This window comes from Nicotiana tabacum, chromosome 5, assembly GCF_000715075.1.
Source record: "Nicotiana tabacum cultivar K326 chromosome 5, ASM71507v2, whole genome shotgun sequence".
NCBI classification, from domain to species: domain Eukaryota; kingdom Viridiplantae; phylum Streptophyta; class Magnoliopsida; order Solanales; family Solanaceae; genus Nicotiana; species Nicotiana tabacum.
Window position 1 is genome coordinate 83,853,019 of NC_134084.1, and position 23,215 is coordinate 83,876,233.

Consider the following 23,215-nt stretch of genomic DNA (forward strand, 5'->3'; position numbering starts at 1 on the left):
ACATCTCAAGTTCTCAACGCTTTCATTCTGTACATTATAACGATACGTTATCCAACCTCTGCATCAACCTTGGTCATCCAGATCTACATTAAAAACATACTGCGGTCAATACTAAGTTCTCTGAGAAACCGGGCTTAGCTTAATATGTTACCAGCAGTGCACCAATTACTACACAAAGAAAACATTTTTACAGGAGGCATACGATAAGGGGGTTTCAGCCTTCCTCCTCCCCCTATGCAATAACAAGAAGGAACAAAATAAGATGGGAAAAGAATGTCCGCTTGTTACCTCTATGTCTGAATATATTAACCAAAGAGCTATTGGCCCAAAAAACAGATCAAAGTTAACAATTTCCTAATACTTAACCAATAACCGTGGAACTTCCTGAATCATCTCAAAGTTCTATAAGCTTCAGCCAGTCTTATGTGAGCTTTCGCTTTCCTTTCCTAATAGCAGCAGCTCTTGCAGAATTCTCACTTTCTGGGGAGTCTTCAACTACAATCTGCTCCTGCAAAACCAGACCACGATTTCTGGATAACTTCCTTATTGGTGTTGTTGACACACCTCGTTCATTTTCTACATTGTTTGATGCCGGCTGAGAATTGGCTAGCGTTTCAGCTTCATTTCTGTGTGGCATTAATTCTTCTCCATCACCAACAGAAGCCAACATAAGCTGCATATGAAGAAACTAATTCAGAGGCATAGTGACTAATAATAGAACTCCTAGGCACATCACATGTAATGGAACTAAAATGAGCACTCAAAAGATTCAAGAATGAGAGCAAAACAGCAGGAAACCTGCTGAGTAGCATCGCAAGACAGCTGCTAAATGAAAAACATCAAATCTGTTATGCATCAGAAATGAAAAGAACAGGATAATGATGTGGTAAAACTGACCATACATCTATTATGCAGAATAATATAAAAATGAAAGTTGATCTCATCCACAAGCTTGTTAAAGCACAAATCCTTGGCCATTATAGCTTATGTGAGAAGCATACTTTTAGTATAAGATAGAAAGTCATTTCAGTGTGCTAATAGTTCAATATCAACAGAAACAAAAATAAAAACCATCCATAATCCTCTATATATATATATATATACAGAGAGAGAGAGAAATGATGGATTTAAGATAGATACCTTCCAATCCAGGAAGTCGAATCTAAAGACGAAGTGCATATAAGAAACCTCCCCAGAAAGAACTGCATTAGAAGCAGGAGCATTCCTTGGTGCTGCATAATCATTAGTTAGTCTAGTCATGAAATATGCAGAGGCAGAAGAAGAAACTGAAACTCCAAACAACTATGGGCATAAGAAACTTACAAACTCTATGACAGCCTTTGTCATCAACAGTTATGTCAGCCCGCCCATCTTTCATTAGAAACGATAGGGCAAATAAATTTTCAACTGTTTGTGCAAATGATCTTCTATTCAGGATTATGTTTTCGAGCTTAACGCTCTTATGCCTCCTTAAAATTTGGAACATCGTAGCCATATTCTTGTCAGTGTCTGTCTTCTCTTCACCAACTGTTTCATTTAGCTGAAAATATATCAAGATATCTTAGGATACAATAAATATTAGCAAAGTAAGGAAGAATTAGCTAGTGGTTATGCAGTTTAAAGAAACTAAAGAAAAGTGACTACAGTCAGCAACTCGGCATTTAAAACAGAATGAGGAAACTCTAATGCAAAGAGAGATCCACAAGATAATATTCAAGTAAAATGCTTAAACTATTTTAGAGATAGACTCAATTCTCCTAGAGACTTGAGATTTCTTTAAATGTTCTTCCAGCAGTAAACATCTGACTAAATCACTTCTAAATATCTTAGCTTAAAATATATTCTTCTGATAAGGTGGGAGCAATTTCTTTATCCAAGTTCTCCAAATAATAAGCAAGGATGCGTAGAGGCTTGTAAATAGAATGTCATACCTCCTCAGGGCGTTCACTTTCTGTTGGCATGACACGCTTTCTACGAACAACAGGATTACGTTGCTTAACTTCAGTATTCATAGGCCCAATCCTGTGAAAAATATAGATTACATCTGGTTCAATACACAAGGTGGTACATAACAAGAAAGAAGATGGATGATTGGAAATTTACATAGTGCAGCATCCAGGAGCACCCCTGAAAACATGAGAGACAGCAACACCAACATCTTTCCAGTGTATATTTCCATCCTCTTCTGTCCTACTGCTAGATCCACCTTCTTGGCCAAAGTCCCTAAGTAAACAACTAACAAAATCTGAAGGGGTAACTCCTCCATTACTATGTGCCTTTACAGTCGTCACCAAGGAGTTTGTGATGTCCAGCAAGGCCTCAGCATCGGCAACCTGTTCCCTAGGTTTTTGTACTATATATAAAAAAATAAAACTTCTAAAGTGAATCCAGAAAATTCGAACATGATTGTATAACTGAATCATCAGGGTTGCGAACCTATAAAACTAAAAGAATAACATCTACTTTTTTTATGAAATAAGAAGGCCTACTATTTCATTTCTCGACAATTAATTAAATCCCAAAAGCCTAAGGGAAAACAATTAAATGCAGATTTCTCACCCTCCAACTTTAAAAGAAGTCACCAGACAGTCCGTCAGCTTTTTAAAGAAAAGAATAACATATTTTCAGCTTACACTCAATCATATACTAATAAAGTTTGGATAGACAGAATAATACAATGAACCAAGCATACTTATGTAAACAAGTAATAAGGCAATCAATCCAACTACTCAAGAAACCACCTATTTTCCAATGGATTCTCTCTTTCACAAATAACAAGAGATTTAGCACCTGCACTCTGCAAAACATTTCAAGTTCTGCAACAGTACTTCAACGAAAACGCAACCAAGCAAAAATCAATTGAACTAAAAACATAAGAGTAATTTTGCACATGCAAAGTACAAATTACCCAAGCAGGTACGCCACATTCGGAAACAAAATAATATTACACATAGTATCAATGCACCAGAAACATAAAACTTGAACCAATACCTTGCTGATGTAGCCTTTCAACTTCCTCAATTATCGTCTTAAATTTATCTGAATCAACTTGTGATATATTATCTCTCTCATCTGCAACAAACGCACAAATATTAATGCCTAATCATGCTAAAATGGCATCATGATTACTGTTAGTAATACAAAATATTCACCATAAATCAAAGTTGGTGTGTTATATCTCAGATGGGGAACTAATCTTAGAACTCCAAAAAGAAAAAGAACCATAACGTCAGAATTGACTACTAACAGATGACATCAATCTAATAGAAGGCCAATAAGGTTTAAGTTCTGAATGCTGACAACATATAAGTTTTTTACACCATCACGTTAAGTTTACATATAACAATAGGTAACTCTTCGTAGTGGACACTAATTTGGTGACTTGGAAAATAGGGTAGTAACCTGCTATAAGAGGTTAAATTGCATCAATAGTGTAAAAGTTATTTACACTATCCAAGTGAAGTACAGGCTAGAAGTTGTACAGGCTAACCAAGGTGAGCTAAAGGAAGGCTTGTGATCTGGATCAAGTGAAGTGCATCAAAGATGAGGCCAGAGTTTTGATAGAAGAGGCACAAATTAGGCGAAAATGACAGTCGTACTTCCATAAACTCTTTGGAATGAAGAGGGAGATAGGAACATTCTGCTAGGTGATTTGGAGCACTCCAAGAGTCATCGTGATTTTGGATTTTGTAGGCGCATAAGCGTTGAAGAGGTCAAGGGGCTATGCGTAGGATGAGCAGGGGTAAAGCGACTGGCCAGATGAAATCCCTGCGAAATTCTGGAAGAACACGGGTAGGACAGGCTTGGAGTGGCTCACTGGGTTATTTAGCATCATTTTTAGGACGAAGAAAATGCCTGAAGAATGGAAGTATGATAATTTTGTTGTACAAGAACAAGGGTGATATCTAAAATTGCAACAGCTATAGGGGTATCAAGTTAAGCCATACAATAAAGATTTGGGAGAGGGTGGTAGAAGTAAGGGTGAGTAGGAGTTAGTCTATTTCCGAGAACCAAGCATGATGGGTCGTTCGACTACGAAAGTCATTCACCTTGTAAGGAGATTGGTGGAGCAATATAGGGAATTAAAGAAAGACTTGAATATAGTGTTCATTGACCTAGATAAAGCATACGACAGAGTCTTGAGAAAGATTCTATGGAGATGCTTGGAGGCTAAAGGTGATCATGTTGCATACATTAGGGTGATTAAGAACATGTATGATGGAGCTAAGACCCGGGTCAGGACGGTTGGAGGAGATTCAGAACACTTCCCGGATGTGATGGGATTGCACCAGGGATAAGCCCTTAGTTTGTTCTTGTTTTCCTTGGCAATGAATGCACTGACTCGTCATATTTAAGGGGAGGTTCCATGATGGATGTTATTTGCGGATGACATAGTTCTGATTGACGAGACACGAGCTGGTGTTAGTGAGAGGATGGAGGTTTGGCGACAAACCCTAAAATCTAAAGGTTTTAGTGTTGTCAAAGGCAAAAAGCTCTAAAAGGCGCTCTAGGTCAATTGGGATTTAAGCGCAAAGCGCAATTTGTGGGGGGCTTTAGTTAAAAAAGGTGCAATGCAAGAAAAAAATAAAAAAATATATGCAATTCAAAAGAAAAGTAACAAATGCATTCATATTGTTTTTCTTAACAACTAATCCACTTATTTGTCGATTATATTTGTAGTCTAGCATTGCTCCATTCAAGATAGAATTCATGGGCAATAAGGGGCACGTCTTGGTGCCTTGCCTACACTGAAGCACAACTTAAGTGAGGCAAAGCGCCCTCCCTGAGCTTTTCTGAGATTTAGGGCTTTTGCGCGCCTTAAATGAGCCTTTGACAACATTGGGTTTCAGGTTGAGCAGGACCGAGACGGAGTACTTGGAGTTTAAGTTCAGCAACGTAACCCAGGAAGCGAACATGGATGTGAGGCTTGATGCACAGGTCATCCCCAAGAGAGAGAGTTTCAAGTACCTTGGGTCAGTAATACATGAAAATGGGGAGATTGATAAGGATATGACACGTCGTATTGGAGCAGAGTGGATGAAATGGAGACTCGCTTCTGGTGTCTTGTGTGATAAAAATGTGTCACTAAAACATTAAGGTAAGTTCTACAAAGTGGTGGTTAGACCGACTATGTTGTATGGGGCGAAGTGTTGGCCAGTCAAAAACTCTCATGTTCAGAAGATGAAAGTAAGCTGAAATGAGGATGTTAAGATGGATGTGCGGGCATACCAGGTTGGATAAGATTAAAAATGAAATTATTCGGAGTGGCCCCCATGGAGGATAAGATGCAGGAGGCAAGGCTAAGATGGTTCGGACATGTGAAGAGAAGAAGCATAGATTCCTTAGTTATTAGGTATGAGAAGTTTGCCTTGGTGGGTGGGGGAGAGGTGATTAGGCAAGACATGGAACAACTGGAGCTTACCGAGGACATGACCCCTAATAGAAGGGTATGGAGGTCAAGAATTAGGGTAGAAGATTAGTAGGCAGTCGAGCGTTCCCCTTTTCTTTCCCAAACCTATAGCATTAGTGTTAGCATGGTAACTCTTTATTCTTGGATTGTTGGTACTACCTACTATTTAATTGCATTCTTTTGCTTCGATTTTCTTAATATCTTGTTGTTATTATCACTTGTTGCCGCTGCTTCTTTTTATCTTTTCTTTAGCCGAGGGTCTATCGGAAACAGCTTCTCTGCCCTCCCGGGTTAGAGGTAAGGCCTATGTATAAACTATCATCCCCAGACCCCACTTGTGGGAACTCACCGGGTTTGTTGTTCTTGTTGTTGTTATCAGTGTATGTAACTTAAATCCAGTAGGGGCAATAACCTATTATAAGAGGTTACATTGCACTCAGGGTAAAAATTATTTACAGTCGGTACATATAACTTAAATCCAGTAATGTAATAACCTGCTAGCAGAGGTTAAAATGCACTATTAATATAAAATTATTTATAATGTTAGCGTATATAACTTAAATCTAGTCAAATATAAAGCAGTTGAAAAGGAAATTTTCTTTACAAATAACATGAATTCAGTGAGAAACAAGCTACTCAATTTGTTCACAAATTTTTTGGGAGCATTAGTATTTGAAGAGGCACACTGTTTTACTTTGATTACATTCATTCAAATGAATGTTAGTTATTCTTAACTATAAATAACTGTGAGTTGTAGGAAATCTGAATCCTAACACAAAAGGAGCAAAATATAGGTAAATAATGAGTTACCGGAAATCCGAGACTTAAAATTGAGATAATGAGAGCGAAGAACTCTGCGCCCAATAGTGTGATCTTCATCCACTGAACTATTATTGTTATTATTTCTAGCGCCTGCTGCAGCTGCTTCGCCATTACTACTTTGAAAATTGACTGGTTCACGTTTTGCGGTTCGAAACATAGCTTATTCAGGAAGCTTCTTATGACAAAATTAGGGTGAAATTGAGCACAGGAGATTCGAGAATTCAAGAAGAATATGTGAAGAGATTAAGAAGAATTATTCGTAAAATTGAAATTCGGAGCAGAAAAAAAATCGCTAAAATTGAAATCCTCAAGAAGATGTAAAAACCCTATAAATTTTGAAAAAGGGTTGAAACTCCATTGAGGCGCGCTGTGAGTCACCCCCTTTCTCTCTCTCTCTAAATTTTCTGTATTTTAACGATTTATATATTGTGGGTGGGAGAGAGAAGATCACCTGCGGGTGGGTGCAGAGGATTAAAGGTGAGCTTAACTTGATTGGCAGGTACTGGAGTTTTAACTCATATGGTCCCTTAAGTATGATGATATGTATAGTTTAGTCCTAATGATATTATCTTGAGCGCATAAAGTCCGTTAAGTTTGTAAATATTGAGCAATTCTGATCAAATTAGAATATCCAAATGGGTCACTATAGCTAATGAAAATTTCACGTGCTTCTCAAGTAGAATAGAAGACGACCCGATAAAGATCTGCTTCTCCAATTTCATTGCTTCCTCCAATTTCAACACTAATCACATTAGAAACATAAAAATTTATACAAAAGAATCACTACAATTTTTTTAACAAGTCTATTAGTAACAAAATTAAACCGTAATAAAGGAAAAATAATATTCGGAAAGAAGAACCGATTGTATTTCAACTTGATTGTGTGAAAGACATGTGATAGTATTTGATTTGATGCAAAATTTAAAATATTTAATTTATTTAAGGATTATATTAGTGATAGTTGATAAATTATAATATTAAATTAATGCTAAAAGACATTTTTAGGGAAAACATCATCTAATATTTAAAAGTTGAATAGTTTAATGAATCTATTACAAATTAGAAATTGTATAAAGAAAATAGGGCTAATATTTTGTAATTTCCTAAATAAAAAGAGTTAACTACTAACTTATTTTAACAAAAGCTTCATGGGGAGAAATTCAAAAATAACCAGATTTACAAGTGGTCGTTCAAAAATAGCTCAATTTCACAAGTAATAGAAATTTAGCCACTTTTCATGTAAAGATAAATCTGAACGAAAACACGGTTCAAAATCCGAAAAAATACTCTAGTATAATATACTAGAGTTCTAGTATAATACATCAGTCCAGCATAATATACTGGAGTTTGGAGCACCGGTGATCCATTTTCTAGTATATTATACTGGAGCCAGCAAAGTATACCGGTTCAGCATAATATGCTGGAAGTTCATACACAATATGCTGGAAGTTCATACACAAGTGCACCGAACTCCAGTATATTATGCTGGACCGGTCTCTGTTGCAGCAAAATAGTGGTTATTTTTCATTGACTTGATAAACGCTGACTATTTTTGAATGACTAGTCCAAAAACTGGCTAGACCGTGCTATTTTTACAGTTTCACGAGGAGTAGGCCCAAGTGCTCCACGGCTTAATTGTGAATTTGTTGGGTTAAGGACCAAACGACAGTAGAACAATGGGAGAAATTCAATAATAACCAATTTTTTATAAGTGGTCATTCAAAAATAGCCACAGTTTTAAAAGTAATCGAAATTTAGTCATTTTTCATGTAAAGATAAATCTGAACGAAAACACTGTTCAAAATCTGAAAAAATACTTCTTATACTCAAACTCCAGTATATTATACTGGAGTTCCATCATAAGTATACTGGAACTCCAGTATATTATACTGGAGTTCCAGTATTATATACCGGTCGAACATAATATACTGGAGATTGGAGCCAGTATATTATACTGGAACTTTCCCCGTGTTGGATTTGCACCATAATATGCTGGAAATTCATATACAGGTGCACCGATCTCCAGTATATTATGCTGGAACTTTCCTTGTTGCAGCAAAATAGTGATTATTTTTCAATGACTTTGCAACACTGGCTATTTTTGAATGACCAGTCCGAAAACTGGCTAGTCCGTACTATTTTTACTAGAAGAATGCTAGTTCATAACAGAGACAGCTCAACAAGACCGGAGGCCCAAATCCATAATTTAATCGGAAGCTCTTTTTGAAACAAAACCTTCATATATATTTTTATTTGAAGTCTATTTTTTCTAACTTTTTGTGATTTAAAGTTGTTAATAAATTTTTTTATAAACCATTTAATCTCTCCTAAGATATTGTTGATTTTAGGAAATAGGACTAAGTTCAAGAAGTTGATAACTTGATATCGAAATAATTATTTGATTTTTCAATATACTTGTAGCAATGCTTGAAACCTGAGGGAAAAAATTAAGAATACACAATATAACTTATTCAATAGTACTCTTCAACTCTTCTGATCACTAGAAAAAAGTAGTCTTGTTTTACGAAACAATTTTTCAAAAACTTAAACTTTGCAGAAACCAAAAAAGAGAGCATATACAAAAATGAGATATATAAAAATGAGATATGAACTATTAGATACCAAAAGAGGGACTCTAGAAGTTTATTACACGTTTTCTATTAACAAATATGAAAAGGAGAAGTATAATTTAGCTACTTCACTAATGATGTCAATCGTAAATGTAAATAACCCAAAATTTTATATTTAAGGTAAGGGTTTATGGGGAGTGATTCTCTTTCTCCAATTTTTACTCAAATGGTTATATCAATAACAAATTAAAAGTTATCTTTATGTTTTATAAAATATTTCACTTTTCTACTTTGAAATACATAATAATTTTTTAAAAAAATTAACTTATAAATCCATTATTAGTAAAAATGGGGCTCCAACTCCAAGGATTGTAATGGGATGGATATGATCTAACCTACCTTAATTAAATATTTTGGGTTCAAGCCCTATGAATGATATCTTGTTAGAGCGCTTTACTAGGCCTTACGCGGTGAAAATTCAAATTATTCGGTGCCTCAATGTAAAAACGAAAAAAAAATTGGGGCCTAAAGCTATTGCTTTAGTTGCTTGACCCTTTGGCCACCTCTGGTCCATAATATCATAATATTGCCCTATCTAATCTTAACTCGAATCAAACGAAACATAATTCAATTCATAGATAAACACTTAAAATAATAAAGTTAGTATCAAATGTTAGATAAATAGATATTTTAATTATTACTGTGATCAAGTAAATACCTTTTATTAATATTCGTGTAGGTTGGTCAGTCAAGAACCCTCATGTCTAGAAGATGAAAATAGCAAAAATAAAGATGTTGAGATGGATGTGGAGATATATTAAAAAGGATAAAATTAGGAATGAAGAATTTCACGATAAGGTAGGAGTATTCTCCGTGGTGGACAAAATATGGAAAGCAAAGACTGAGATGGTTTAGGCACGTAAAAAAAAATACATGGATGCCCCTGTGAGGAGATGTGAGAGGTTGACCATGGTGGGATTGAGGAGAGGTAGAGATAGGCCAAAGAAGTATTGAGGAAAGGTGATTAGCCAGGATATGGTGCATCTTCAGCTTACCGAGGACATGACCCTTGATAGGAGGGTGTGAAGGTCGAGAATTAGAGTACAAAATTAGTAGGTAGTCAAGCGCATTTCTTCCCTTACCTGTAGTACTATTAGTATTATTCTCTTATTCCTTATTCTTAGATTTCTATTACTACTTATTGTTTCTTATGCCTTGGTTCTCTTATTATCTTATTGTTATTAATGCTTTTTTTTATGTCTTTTTTGCTATCGTATAGTGCTGTGATTTTTTCTTTTCCTGAGCTGAGGGTCTATTGGAAGCAGCCTCTCTACCTGTACAAGATAAATTTGCGTACACACTATTCTCTTTAGACCCTACTTGTGAAATTACACTGAATATATTATTGTTATTGTTATTAGCATACGTGTGTCTCATGCACACCTGAATCCAACAAACGTCATGTATGAGTTTCAAATAAATCAATAAAGTTTTAAACAAAATAAGATAAAGAAAAAGGAATAAGTAGCTCTGTATGATGTATTATGATTTGTGTAAATTGTTGATTTTAGTTTTCAGGTTATTCGGAATTGATTTGGAAGAAGATTCTCAACTAGGAAACTTTAAATTGGAAGAGTTGACCAAGTTTGACTTTTTAGTATTTAACCTTGGATTGGAGTTTTGATGATTCTGTTAGGTCCGGATGGTGATTTTGGACTCAAGTGTATGCCCGGATTTGCATTTAGATGTTTCTAGAAGGTTTCGGCGCTAATTGGCGAAGGTTGAAAATTTGAAGGTTTGGAAAGTTCATAAGTTTGACCGAGAGTTGACTTGATGATATTGGATTCAGTTCGTGGTTCCGGGAATCGGAATAGCTTTGTTAGGTAATTTGGAACTTGTGTACAAAATTTGGATTCATTCCTGGTTCATTCCTTCATTTTTGCATTGTTGGTGTGATCTGGTTTCTGGTGCCTCAATTTGTCTTCATGATCACGAAGTATGTGATATGATCACGTAGAGGGAGAACTGGAGCTTGGAAGTTTGTTAATTGCGGCCGCGATTAGAGGGCGCGATCGCGTTCCTTAGAGCTGGTCATTGTTCGCGTTCTTGTGGTGTAGGACGCGTTCACATAGAGTTAAGAGAGGGCTGCTGGTAATTTGAGTTTCTTCTATGCGTTCGCACAAGAGCTGACGCATTCGCGTAGTGTGGGAGCAGTGTGTTTCTTCGCACGGCTCAATCCGCGATCGCGTATTGTATGTTGAGAGGCTGCTAAGTTTGTCTTTTGTGATAGCGAAGGATGTCCCGCAATCGCGTAGAGTATTTTTGCCTAGTGATTATAAAGTACTCTTTCGGGGGTTTTAGCCATTTTTGCATTTTTGGGGCTATGAGGCCCGGATTGAGGTAATTCTTGAAGAAATTTGCATCATGTGAATTAGGTTAAGTGTTCTCTACTCATTTTTTATTTTACATCATGAATCTATCTTCATATTCGGCATTTGATTGAGGGTTCCAAAAGAGAATTGGAGGTTTTATCCTAAATTTCATAATGTGAATTTTTTTGAATTTTGAACATCGAATCGATGTTGGATTTGAGTGAAACTAGTATGGTTGGACTCGTAATTGAATAGGTTATCAGATTTTATGAGTTTTGTTGAGTTCCGAGCCGCGGGTCTGAGTTTGATTTTTTGGCCGATTTTGGACTTTTGATTAAAGATTCGACCTTTATCGATTAGGTTTGTTTTCTTTGGCATTATTTTATGTATTTGTATTGCTTTTGGATAGTTTTGAGTCATTCGTAGGTCAGTACGCGCGAGATGGCATTTTTGGAGCATCGTTTGGCTTGCTCGGTATTAGATTTGGCTTGTTCGAGGTAAGTAACACTTCTAAACTTGGTGTTGAAGGTATGAAACCCCAAATTACGTGTTATGTGTGTGGTGTTGAGATAACGTACATGCTAGGTGATGGGCGTGTGGGCGTGCACCGTGTGAATTGTGACTCCGTTATTCCTGTGGTACTGTATAGTTACTTGATCTTATATGTAACCATGAAATCTATATGTATAAGAGCTATTGAGTTGTGATTCATGTTAGAAACCATGTATAGACTACATGTTTATTCTGTTGGGACCTGTAGACAATAAATTTGCGTCGAGAAAATAAAATCAAGACCAAAAAAATATTGCAACAATCGTAGTATTTTATTTCAAATATTTGAGTGTTACAATCTCTATGAATCCTCTGATTCTTTTTTTTCAATAGTAAATAAATTCAAGGGCTTTCGAGCTTGATCTTGAATCTATATTTGTTGCCACGAACGATGATCTTAAATTCAACTAGCACGAACATTGATTTGAACCCGCACTCCTTGAACCTTGATTTGTTCTTCGTTCTTGAGCTTGAACTTGATTTCTTGTACTTGAACTTGATTGCTTGAAGCTTGAAACTTGTGGAGGAATTTGCAGCGTTTGATCCACGAGCTCTTTCTTGCTTCTTGTTATAACTTTTGGTATCTTTTCTAAGTTATGAAGACCCCTATTTATAGTTGGGGAAGGGAGGAGTTGTGATAAGAACAAACTCTTTCCGACCAATCAAATTGAAGTGTGACATGACCGCATTTGATTGGCCAGAACATGTCAGTTGCACACGTGGCACGATTTCATTAGCCTTTTAATGTGACTTGGCATGCCTTGTCATTTTGGCACGTGGCATGGTCCTATTGGCTCTTCCGCTTGACTTGGCGCGCCACGTCATTTGACACATGGCACCAAACTGGGTCTCTAGAAAGATGACATCTTGGGCTTAATGAAGTGGGCTCATCACTTTAACCCAATTAAATGGGCTAGCCCAATGGATTAAGACTTATTTATTTAATTTATATATATTGAACTTATATGATTAATTCAATTATATTAGCCCATAATATTTATTTGGATTCAAAATATATTTTATTTGAAATTAAATTCAAACTTCTTATGAATTTAAATTCAATAAAATTTTAATTGCCTACAAATATTCCCTACTTCAAGACTTGTTAATGTGTAGACTTTGTCAAAACCGAAAACGGGTAATGAAGTACTAGCGGACTGTCAAATTTGGCTTAAACCGATTTAGAGCACAAAGGATTGTCCAAGCAATTACTTAATCAATATAATGACCATTTGCTTTGAATAAGACAAAAGCACTGAAATTTGATTTCATTGTGACATCGTTATCGCTGCCTGATATACATTCCCTATAGGGAAAAGGAAGCCTTTTCTTATTGTCATAACTAGACGTAATTTTCTAGTAGGTTGGCAATTCCTACAATAATTCAAGTTTCTCTTGGATTCATTGTTGCCGCCGTGATTAAACGAATCCTACACGGAAAACAATTACAGCAGCCTCCTTATACACCTGATCCCACATCGGCACTTCACTTTCAACAATCACCTTTTGACATCTATAAATACAGTATACTCTTTACTCTATAAGCATCACTTTCGATGTTTGCAAACCACTTTGAATCTAGTTTTGACGATTTGGAAGCATTGACGCGAAGGTAGTTTCTTCTTCTTTTCTTGTACTTTCTATATTCTATTATCCTTTTTTGTAGGTGAAACAAGAAGGATGTATCCTTATTTAACGAGATGATTCGTTCATGAATAAGACAATCTTAGGGTGTGAGGGGATGAGTACTCATTCCTGCCCGAATATCGGAGAGATTAATGACCCGACTACCAGAGAGGTTACTCTCAAAATGACCCGACTACCGAAGAGATTACTTTCAAAATGACCCAACTATTGGAGAGGCCAACTTAAGGTGCAAAGGGACTCATATGTCCACCTTAAGATTGAAAAGTTATAGTTCCTTTTAAAGACAAACCTACGAAGATGCCAACTTAAGGTGCAAAGGGACTTATATGTCCACCTTAAGATTGAAAAGTTATAGTTTCTTTTCAAGGACAAACCCACGAAGAGGCCAACTTAAGGTACAAAGGGACTTATATGTCCACCTTAAGATTGGAAAGTTATAGTTTCCTTTTAAGGACAAACCCACGAAGAGGCCAACTTAAGGTGCAAAGGGACTTATATGTCCACCTTAAGATTGGAAAGTTATAGTTCCTTTTAAGGACAAACCTACGAAGAGGCCAACTTAAGGGGCAAAGGGACTTATATGTCCACCTTAAGATTGGAAAATTATAGTTTTCTTTTAAGGACAAACCCATAAAGAGGCCAACTTAAGGTGCAAAGGGATTTATATGTCCACCTTAAGATTGGAAAGTTATAAAGCTTCAACTCGAAGACTTCATGGACTTGATGACGTCGACTTGAACACTTGGAAAACTTTGAAGATTTGGCGGACTTTGCACATTACAACTTGAAGACTAACAAACTTGAAGATTCGGTGGACTTTGACGTTTCAACCTGAAAATTTAAGGTCTCAAATACTTCCACTTGAAGACCGACGAGTTTGAGGACCTCAACTTGAAGACTTCAACTTAAAGACTTGGAGGTTTAAACATTTTGAATTTAAGATCGACGAATTTGAAGACTGAAACTTGAAGACCGACGGACTTGGAGACTTCAACTTGGAGACTTGGAGGGCTTAAATATTTCAACTTGAAGAGTTGTAAACGTGAAGACCTCAACTTGAAGACCAACGGACTTGAAGATTTCAACTTGGAGACTTCGAGGGCTTAAATATTTTAGCTTCTCTTTTGCTTTACATTGTCCGACTTTTATCTTAGTCGCATAATTTTCAGCTTTATGCACTTGTAACAAAAGATTCATATTTTGTCGTGGGAGAGTCCAAATAATGAACCGTTTGATTTCTCGAAAAATCTAGAATCAAACACCTTCAGAATCGCCCCAGATAATATTTTTGAAACCAACTTTAGATTTCACCACATTAAAAATTTCACATTTGCGCAGTCTCACTAAAAAAATCATATCTTGGCGTAGAAAAGTCAAAATCATGAACCGTTTGATTTTTTGAAAACTTAACTTGAAATCTATAACATATCCAAAATGAAAAATTTAATGCCTTAAGGATGTTTTCAGATAATAGTCCGAAATCAATAATAAATTATGATTCGGTGACAGTTTTAGATTTGTACGACTTCACCAAAACTTTTGTATCTTGCTGTAGGAACGTCGAAATCATGAACCATTTGATCTAGTGGAAACGTAACTTCCAAATCTATAACATATCTAAAATTAAATATTTAATTCATGAAGGATACATTCAGATAATATTTTGAAGTCAATACTATATTCTGACACACTGACAATTTCAGATTTGCGCAACTTCGCCAAAAGTATTGTATCTTGAAGTAAGAACGTCGAAATCATGAACCGTTTGATCTATTGGAAACATAACTTCCCAATATATAACATATCCAAAATTAAAATTTAATGCCTTAAGGATATTTTTAGATAATATTTTGAAGTCAATATTAAATTCTGATACACTGACGATTTCAGATTTGCGCAGCTTCGCAAAAATTTTTGTATCTTGAAGTAGGGACATCGAAATCATGAACCACTTGATTTCTTGGAAATTAAATTTTAAAATCTAAAATAGATCCAACATGTAACATTTAATGCATTAAGGATAGTTTCAGATGATAATTCGAAGTTGACTTCGGTTTCTGATATGCCGACAGTTCCAAATTAGCGCGACTTCACCAAAAATTTTGTATCTTGGTGTGGAAGCCTCGAGATTGTAAGACCTTTTCAATTGTCAGAAATTGAAATTCAAGAGCTTAATTCTCTCCAAACATCTTGGGTTCAGGTCTCACTGAATTTGAAACGTCGTGAGGGTACAACAAAAACTTGAAGGTTTGACGAACATAAAGGCATCACGAATCCCCGGACTTCAATGAAAATGTTTGGCATCCTCCTAAAAGATATTAATCATTTTATTGAAGACACCAATTTACCATAGCAGATGTCCCCTTTAAATCAAATGGGATCCAAAGTTTAACAAAAGAATGGTATCTCAGCTCGATTTTCAAGTGCTGATTGAATGAATTACACTTCATCGTACTTCATTCGGACAACGATTGGGGGATTATGTATCTTTTGAACTTATGCAACTGAACTCAAAATGAAACTCTAAGCTGCTTACGTACCTCGGTGAAGAGGATCAAGTCATACCGTATTTCAGAATGGGTGATTTTTGTTTTATCTTTTTCCTTTTTATTTTTTTTATTTCCTAACTTTTGCCTAGGTCGCCGCTTTCGAGGTTTTTAACCTAGCAAGCTCCCTTTTTTGTGTGGGACATACATAGTTTAGACTCATACGAGCTAGGAGTGTAGGAACATGCAGTTTAGGCTCGTGCATTAAGGAGCGTTGCAACTTCAAGGATAATACTTCTTCAAAAACTTGCCATTGATAGGGCTGATTCTCATGTCATCTGCATCAACTATCTTGTAAGCCCCACTTGAATAAGCTTCTTGCATGACATATAACCCATCCCATTTTGAAGTGAACTTCCCTACAAGTTTATGGGAAATAATAATGGGTCTTATTATGGCAAGGACTTGATCTCCTACCTGAAAGGATCTTGGGCGAACTCTTTTATTGAAGGCACGAGACAATCTAGCTTGATAACATTCAAGACTCTGTTGAGCTTCCAACCTTTTCTCATCAAGAGCCTCCAACTCTGTTAATCAAAGTTGAGAATTTTCTTCATCAGTGATGCCTTCTTGAATAGCTAATCGTAATGAAGGTATTTGACGCTCGAGTGGCAAGACGGTTTCAACTCCATAAACGAGTGCATAAAGGGTCGCTTGTGTTGGCGTGCGGTGAGTCGTCCTATATGCCCATGGAGCTTCTTCCATACGATCATTCCAATCTCGTTTGGATTAGGAGATGACGTTCTTTAATAAGTTTCATAAAGTTTTGTTGAATGCCTCAGCTAGACCATTGGCTGCAGCATTGTACATAGAAGAGTTGCGTTGCTTGAAGCCAAAGAGATCACAAATCTTGTTCATCAACCTATTATAGAATGACTTTCTATTATCCGTTATTATGTAACGAGGAATGCCAAAGTGAAAAATAATGTTTACTCGGATGAAACTTGCAACATTTTCCTTCTTTACTTCCTTAAGAGCAACAACTTCAGCCCATTTTGAGAAGTAGTCAGTTGCAGCCAAGATGTATAGGTGTCCACCAGAGGACTTTGGCAGTGGTCCAACAATGTCCAATCCCCAAGCGTCAAACGACCAGGATGCAACAGGCGGGTGAAACACATCAAGAGGTTGATCAATAAAATTCGCATGCAATTGACAAGACTTGCATCTTCGAGCGTAGTCCAAGCAATCTTTTACCATCGTCGGTCAATAATATCCCATCCTTTTATGTGGAAGTGGAGCTTTGGTCCAGACTGGTGTGACCCACATACCCTAGAATGCACTTTTTGCAAAGCTTGGAGTGCTTCATCTTCCCCTAAGCATCGCAAGAGTACTCCCTCTAATGATCTTCTGTATAAGGTATCTTTGTAGTAAAGGAAGCGAGGTGCACGACGACGGATTTCAGTCCTTCTCCACAGATTTTCTGGAAGTATCCCATAGCATAAGTAGTCGATAATGGGTTGTCGCCATTCTTCTTTCTCAACTTCAGAAACAACGACAAGATGCTTAAGTTCATTTTCTTCACCTTCAGCCTTACTTAGCGGTGGTGCTACCCATTTTTGGCAGACAGAACTTGCGCTTGATCAGGCAAGATTAACGATAAAGCTAGGGCAGCTAAAGCATCATCCTTCTTATTTTCTTTTCTTGGCACGTGCTAAATAGTCACATCACCGGGCCACCCCATTAATTTTTTAACGTAATCATGATATGGGCATAGTTCATGATTCTTGACCTCGTAACTACCTAAAAGCTAATTGACCACTAACTAGGAGTCACCAAAAACTTGCAATTGCAATTTCTTCATATCAATGGCCATTTCAAGCCCAAGTATTAATGCTTGATACTCAACAACATTGTTGGAAAAGAGTTTTGTTAAGGTGAAGGAGTAGGGCAAGACTTCACCTTGGGAAGTGACAAATACTACACCAGCACCAGCTCTTCTAGATGCGCAACACCATTAAAGTACATCTTCTATGGAGGTTGAACTTCAACGACCATTGCGTCCTCATCAGTTAGTTCGTCAGTTAGCTCCCAATCATCAGGTATAGGGTGATCTGCCAAGAAGTCCGCTAACGCTTGTCCTTTTATAGCTTTTTGAGGGATGTACACGATTTCAAATTGTTGAAACTGGAGGTACCACCTTGCTAGTCGATCATTAAGGATAGGTTTTGACATCACGAACTTGATAGGATTTGCTCTAGAAACCAAACGAATGACATGAGCTTGAAAGTAGTGCTTCAACCTTCGGATTGAGAAGACTAGCGCCAAACATAACTTTTCAATTGGCAAGTAATTCAGCTCATTTGGTGGCATCATCCTACTTAAGTAGTAGAGGAAGTTTTCTTTCCCTTTACTATTTTCTTGGGCCATCAGCGCTCCAATAGACCTTTCTTGTGCTGAAATATATAGTATCAATGACTTCCCAAGTATAGGGGCTGCCAAAATCGAAGGCTTCATCAAGTAGGATTTAATGCTCTCAAAGGCATTGCTACATGCTTGGTCCCATTTGAAAGGGACACCTTTCTTCATAAGGCGACTGAATAGTTGGCACCTCCCAGCTAGGTTTGAGATGAATCTTCTAAGGTATGCTAGCTTTCGTTATAGACTTTTCAATTCATGAATATTGCGGGGCTCAGGCATTTTCAAGATTGCATCTACTTTAGCTTGATCTATTTCAGTCCCTCGATGTCGGACAATGAAACCTAGGAACTTTCCGAAGGTAACTCCAAAGGCGCATTTTAATGGATTCATCCTAAGTTGGTATCTCCGGAGCAACTCAAACACCATTCTCAAGTCTTTCAAGTGGTCACTTTTCTTTCTTGATTTTACCACCAAGTCATTAACATAGCATTCGACATTCTTATGGAGAAGGTCATCAAAGATATTCTGCATAGCTCTTTGGTAAGTAGCACCAACATTCTTCAAGGCCAAAGGCATTACCTTGTAGCAATAAATACCCTTGGGAGTACGGAATGAAGTAAACTCTTCATATTTTGGCGCCATGCGAATTTGATTATAGCTTGATGAACTGTCCATAAATGACATTGCCTCGTACCCAGTAGTAGCATCGATCATCAGTTCTAGAATAGGAAGTGGGAATTCATCTTTTGGACACGCATTGTTAAGATCCCTAAAGTCAACGCACACTCGAATCTGGCCATTTTTATTCCTTACAGGGACAATACTTGAAACCCATGTTGGGTATTTAACTTCATGAATAAAGCCAGCTTCGATGAGTTTGTTAACTTCGGTTTCAATCAAGGGAACCAAATTCGGCCTAAAGCGCCTTTGAGCTTGTTAACAGGGCGGGTACCATTTTTCACTACAAGGTGATGGATTGCTACTTTCGGGTCCAAGCCAGGCATCTCTTTGTAACTCCAAGCAAAGACATCCTTGAAATCTTTGAGTAACTCAATATAAGTGCTCTCTTTATCAACTTCTAGTAAAGCACTTAGGTAGGTGGGTCTTGGTTCTTCATCGGTGCCAAGGTTAACTACTTTTAGGCATCAACTATTGTCTTCACTCCTTCTTCAAGTTCAGGTGGAGCATCTTTTGCATCTTCATCTTCTTGAGGGTCCCCATTGTTGAAGGATATGTGATAAAACGATGAAACATCCTCCAATTCTACATTATCCTCCATTGAAGATGAAACACCATTCTCGCCTTATACAGTAACACGATACGAAGAACCCACACTTTCTTCATCTTTGTCACATTCCTTAGTGTAGACCACAATATATGGCTTTACCTTTAGTACTTCTTTACATGAAACCACAAGTTTTGTTTGTCGCATCATTCTATAAGGAACCAAACTTTGGAAATCCTTAGAGATCTTCTGGATTTTGGGCGAAGCGGGTGTTCTTATGCTTTGAAAATTTCTCTGGAACTTGTTCCCCTTCTTTAATGGACCCAATCTTTCAAACACAGAGGTCCTAATAGGTGATTTTCCAAGTTGATCAAAGACAGAAGGCTTGTTAGAAGCGGCAGATTCGTCTTCTACAGTGATATAATTGCTATTCGCCTTCTTATTAAGATTCGCACTGGTGACAGTTGCTTGTATCCCAAACCTTCACGTGTTGCCTCGTTGCAGCTTCTGATGGGATCTTTCCTAACTTTGACGGCTCATTGGGATTGTATCTAGCTTTTGCAAATAACTTGTAAGCGTTAGGGGTCAAAACCTTCATTTGTTCTCTTTGTAGGGAGCTCCACATTCTGCAAACGATTTTGGGTTACAAACCCCGCAAGAGGCTTTGAGGACAACTTTACTACCTTAATTCATTTTACCAGAAGAATTAACTCCTTTAGCGTGTTAGTTTGGAGATTAGATGTTTCGCCCTCATTTTTCTTCCTTTTAGGGACATATAGGAGCGCGAGACTTACTTTCTTTCCATAAGACGCAATATCCCCTCTATGAGATTTATTCGCATTGGCATGTACCTCCTCAGTAACAGCTTTGGCTTTACCAATAGTCACCTCAACACTTTTAGTTATGGGCTCGTCATTCTTGCTTTTCATGCTATCATCAACTTTTATCTCCTTCACAATGCGGTTCTTCAAGTAGAATTTTGCATCGACGAAGTGTGACTCTACCTCGGTGAATGGCTCATCATCAGCAACTATCTTCTTCTTGACTTCAACCTCGTAGTATTTTAAACATTGATGGTAGGTAGATGGAACTACTTTATTCTCATGTATCCAAGGCCTTCCAAGCAAGACATTGTATGAAGTCTTCATATCGATTACATGCAGCTATGCACTTGATTGCATATCTTCAATGGTGATTTCCAGCCTGATCGCGCCTATGGCTCTTCCCCCCTGGTTGAATCCTGGATCATCACATGACTTTCTAAGAGTTTGTTCATGGGAATTCCATGCTCTTTCACAGTGCAAATTTGCAAAATGTTCACCGAGGATCCTCCATCAACCAAAATTCGATTTACCCTTTCATCACGCATATAGCCAACCAAGTACAATGGGCAGTTATGAAGATTTCCCATGGGTTTCGTGGCTTTTGAGAGTGGCGAACCTTCACTTTTTCTTTCTTTAAGTGCTTAACCAGATTCCATCTCCTTGGTATTTTTACCATCATTTTCCTTATTAGTTGTTCTACTGATTCTTTTTGCGGGCTCCTTTTGTGGTGCCTACAACTAGTCACTAACGTCCAACCTTCATCATCATCAAGTTGATTGACTTCATCTTTGTCGTTATCCAGTAATTCTTCATCTTCACTTTCTTTAAAACCACATAATTCATCGGGACTGAATGAGCCAAAGGTGATAGAGACTTGGTTTGTGCTTGCTTTCTCATCTTCAAGAACGATCTTATTTTCGCGAGCCAAGTCCATAAGTTTGTCCTTGAAAACAAAGAACTTCTCCAGATGGTGGCTCACAAGTCGATGGTATTTGCAGTAATTTGGGTCATTTGTTTTTCCAGCTTCATTTGGTCGCTTTATCTTCGGAAGCTCAATAAAATTTAACTCGAGGAGTTCTTCAAAAATGCTTTCTTCAAAAATTTTGTTTTGTTCTTTGTTCTTGAGCTTGAACTTGATTTCTTGAACTTGAACTTGATTGCTTGAAGCTTGAAACTTGTGGAGAAATTTGCAGCGTTTGATCCACAATCTCTTTCTTGCTTCTTGTCATAACTTCTGGTGTATTTTCTAAGTTATGAAGACCACTATTTATAGTTGTGGAAAGGAGGAGTTGTGATAAGAACAAACTCTTTCGGCCAATCAAATTGAAGTGTGACATGGCCGCATTTGATTGGCCAGAACATGTCACTTGCACACGTGGCACGATTCCATTAACCTTTTAATGTGACTTGGCATGCCTTGTCATTTTGACATGTGGCATGGTCCTATTGGCTCTTCCGCTTGACTTGGCGCGCCACGTCATTTGACACGTGGCACCAAATTGGGTCGTTACAGATTCTCCTGCTCAAGTCCCTGTGACAAATAAACTTCAAGCTCATTTAGTTGTGAACAATCACTAGTAATACAACCTTGAGAACACCTGAACTCGGTACAAGAACTAAGTGCTCTTACTCCTGCAGTTCTTTTAGATGATTAAGAACTAGAAGAAGAAGGAGTTGGAATATCTGGTCTAGCATTATCTGGAGCAATTTGATAACCACTATAAATAGTTAGAGCATTTATTTTAATTGAGGCTTGTGCATCCGAAAGTGTAGAGAACTCCTCAGGTGCAAGTGCTAAACCATTATAAATAGGTTGATACCAATATTGAGGACCACCTAATTTCATAGTAGGATTTAACAAGGCAGCAATACCATAAATAAGGGAAATAGGGAAAAAATATTTTTTAAATTTTTTTCTCATAGAATTAATAGCTACTTCATAAATTTCCCCACCCTCTGAAAAATGAGCAAACAAATTTTGCTAGATCTGCAAGATTGTCACGACCCCAAACCGGACCCGGTCGTGATGGCGCCTCTCGTGAAGACAAGGCCAGCCGACACAATTCCCAAATTCAGTTTTAACAGTTTAATAAGTCAATTTAAGTCATTTATAAGGGTAAATCCCCAACAAGTACAGATTTAGCGAAATAAAAACAAGTGCAGAAATGAATACATCCCGACATCGGGGTGTCACAAGTCACGAGCATCTACTAGGGTCGAAATACAACGGAAAAGTCTGAAATATACTAAATACAGTCTAATGAAATCAAGAGGGAGAAAAGCAGTGTTGCGAACGCCGACATCTACCTTGCTAAACTCCGATGACTCTACCTCCGATCAACCAATACCCGTTACCGGGTTCAGAAATATCGGAATTTGCACACAAGGTGCAGGGAGTAAAATGAGTACTCCGACTCAGTGAGTAACAATCCTAACTAAAGATTGAGTGATAGGAAATCATGAAAAATACATCAACATGCTGTATAGAGTAGTACAAAACCAGTAAGAAAGTAATGAAGCTGTGAAATCTCTTAAAGTATCTTAGCTCGGTTAAACTCCTTTAAAAATGACTTTTTAACAGTTAAGCAATTGAATGCAATGCAATTAGAATGGATAAGCACAGAAAAATCCGCCCCTCGGGTACAGTTACACAATTAAACAGGTAAATGACAGGCAATTAAGGAAAATGAACACATAAAGGTTCGCCCCTCAGGCACAATATCAATGAATCTACACCTCGGGCAATATCTCAGAACAATACCAGCCTTTCGGGCTATATCTCATATCACAATGGGTACCCACGCTCACTGGGGGTGTGCAGACTCCTGGAGGGGCCCCTTTCGACCCAAGTGCAATATCAAGCCATCTCATGGCATCATCACTAGGCTC

At 37.4% G+C, this 23,215-nt stretch overlaps 1 protein-coding gene across 1 annotated transcript; it reads right to left on the reverse strand.

Moving 5' to 3' along the window:
* Nucleotides 1-119: 119 nt before the first annotated feature.
* LOC107769329 (non-structural maintenance of chromosomes element 4 homolog A) lies at nt 120-6,638 on the reverse strand. The gene is made up of 7 exons (XM_016588534.2): nt 6,221-6,638; nt 2,992-3,072; nt 2,104-2,353; nt 1,932-2,022; nt 1,324-1,540; nt 1,141-1,232; nt 120-673 (listed from the first exon to the last, which is right to left on the reverse strand). Exons 1-7 carry the CDS (start codon nt 6,387-6,389, stop codon nt 422-424), a joined length of 1,152 nt encoding a protein of 383 aa, XP_016444020.1. The 5' UTR covers nt 6,390-6,638; the 3' UTR covers nt 120-421.
* Between the last annotated feature and the right edge of the window lie 16,577 nt (nt 6,639-23,215).

Coding starts and splice junctions, on each gene's coding strand:
- LOC107769329 (XM_016588534.2), bottom strand. CDS start 6,389: ATGTTTCGAACCGCAAAACGTGAACCAGTCAATTTTCAAAGTAGTAAT. Junction 2,023..2,103: donor GCTCCTGGATGCTGCACTAT/GTAAATTTCCAA, acceptor TATTTTTCACAG/GATTGGGCCTATGAATACTG. Junction 674..1,140: donor TCGACTTCCTGGATTGGAAG/GTATCTATCTTA, acceptor CTTCATATGCAG/CTTATGTTGGCTTCTGTTGG.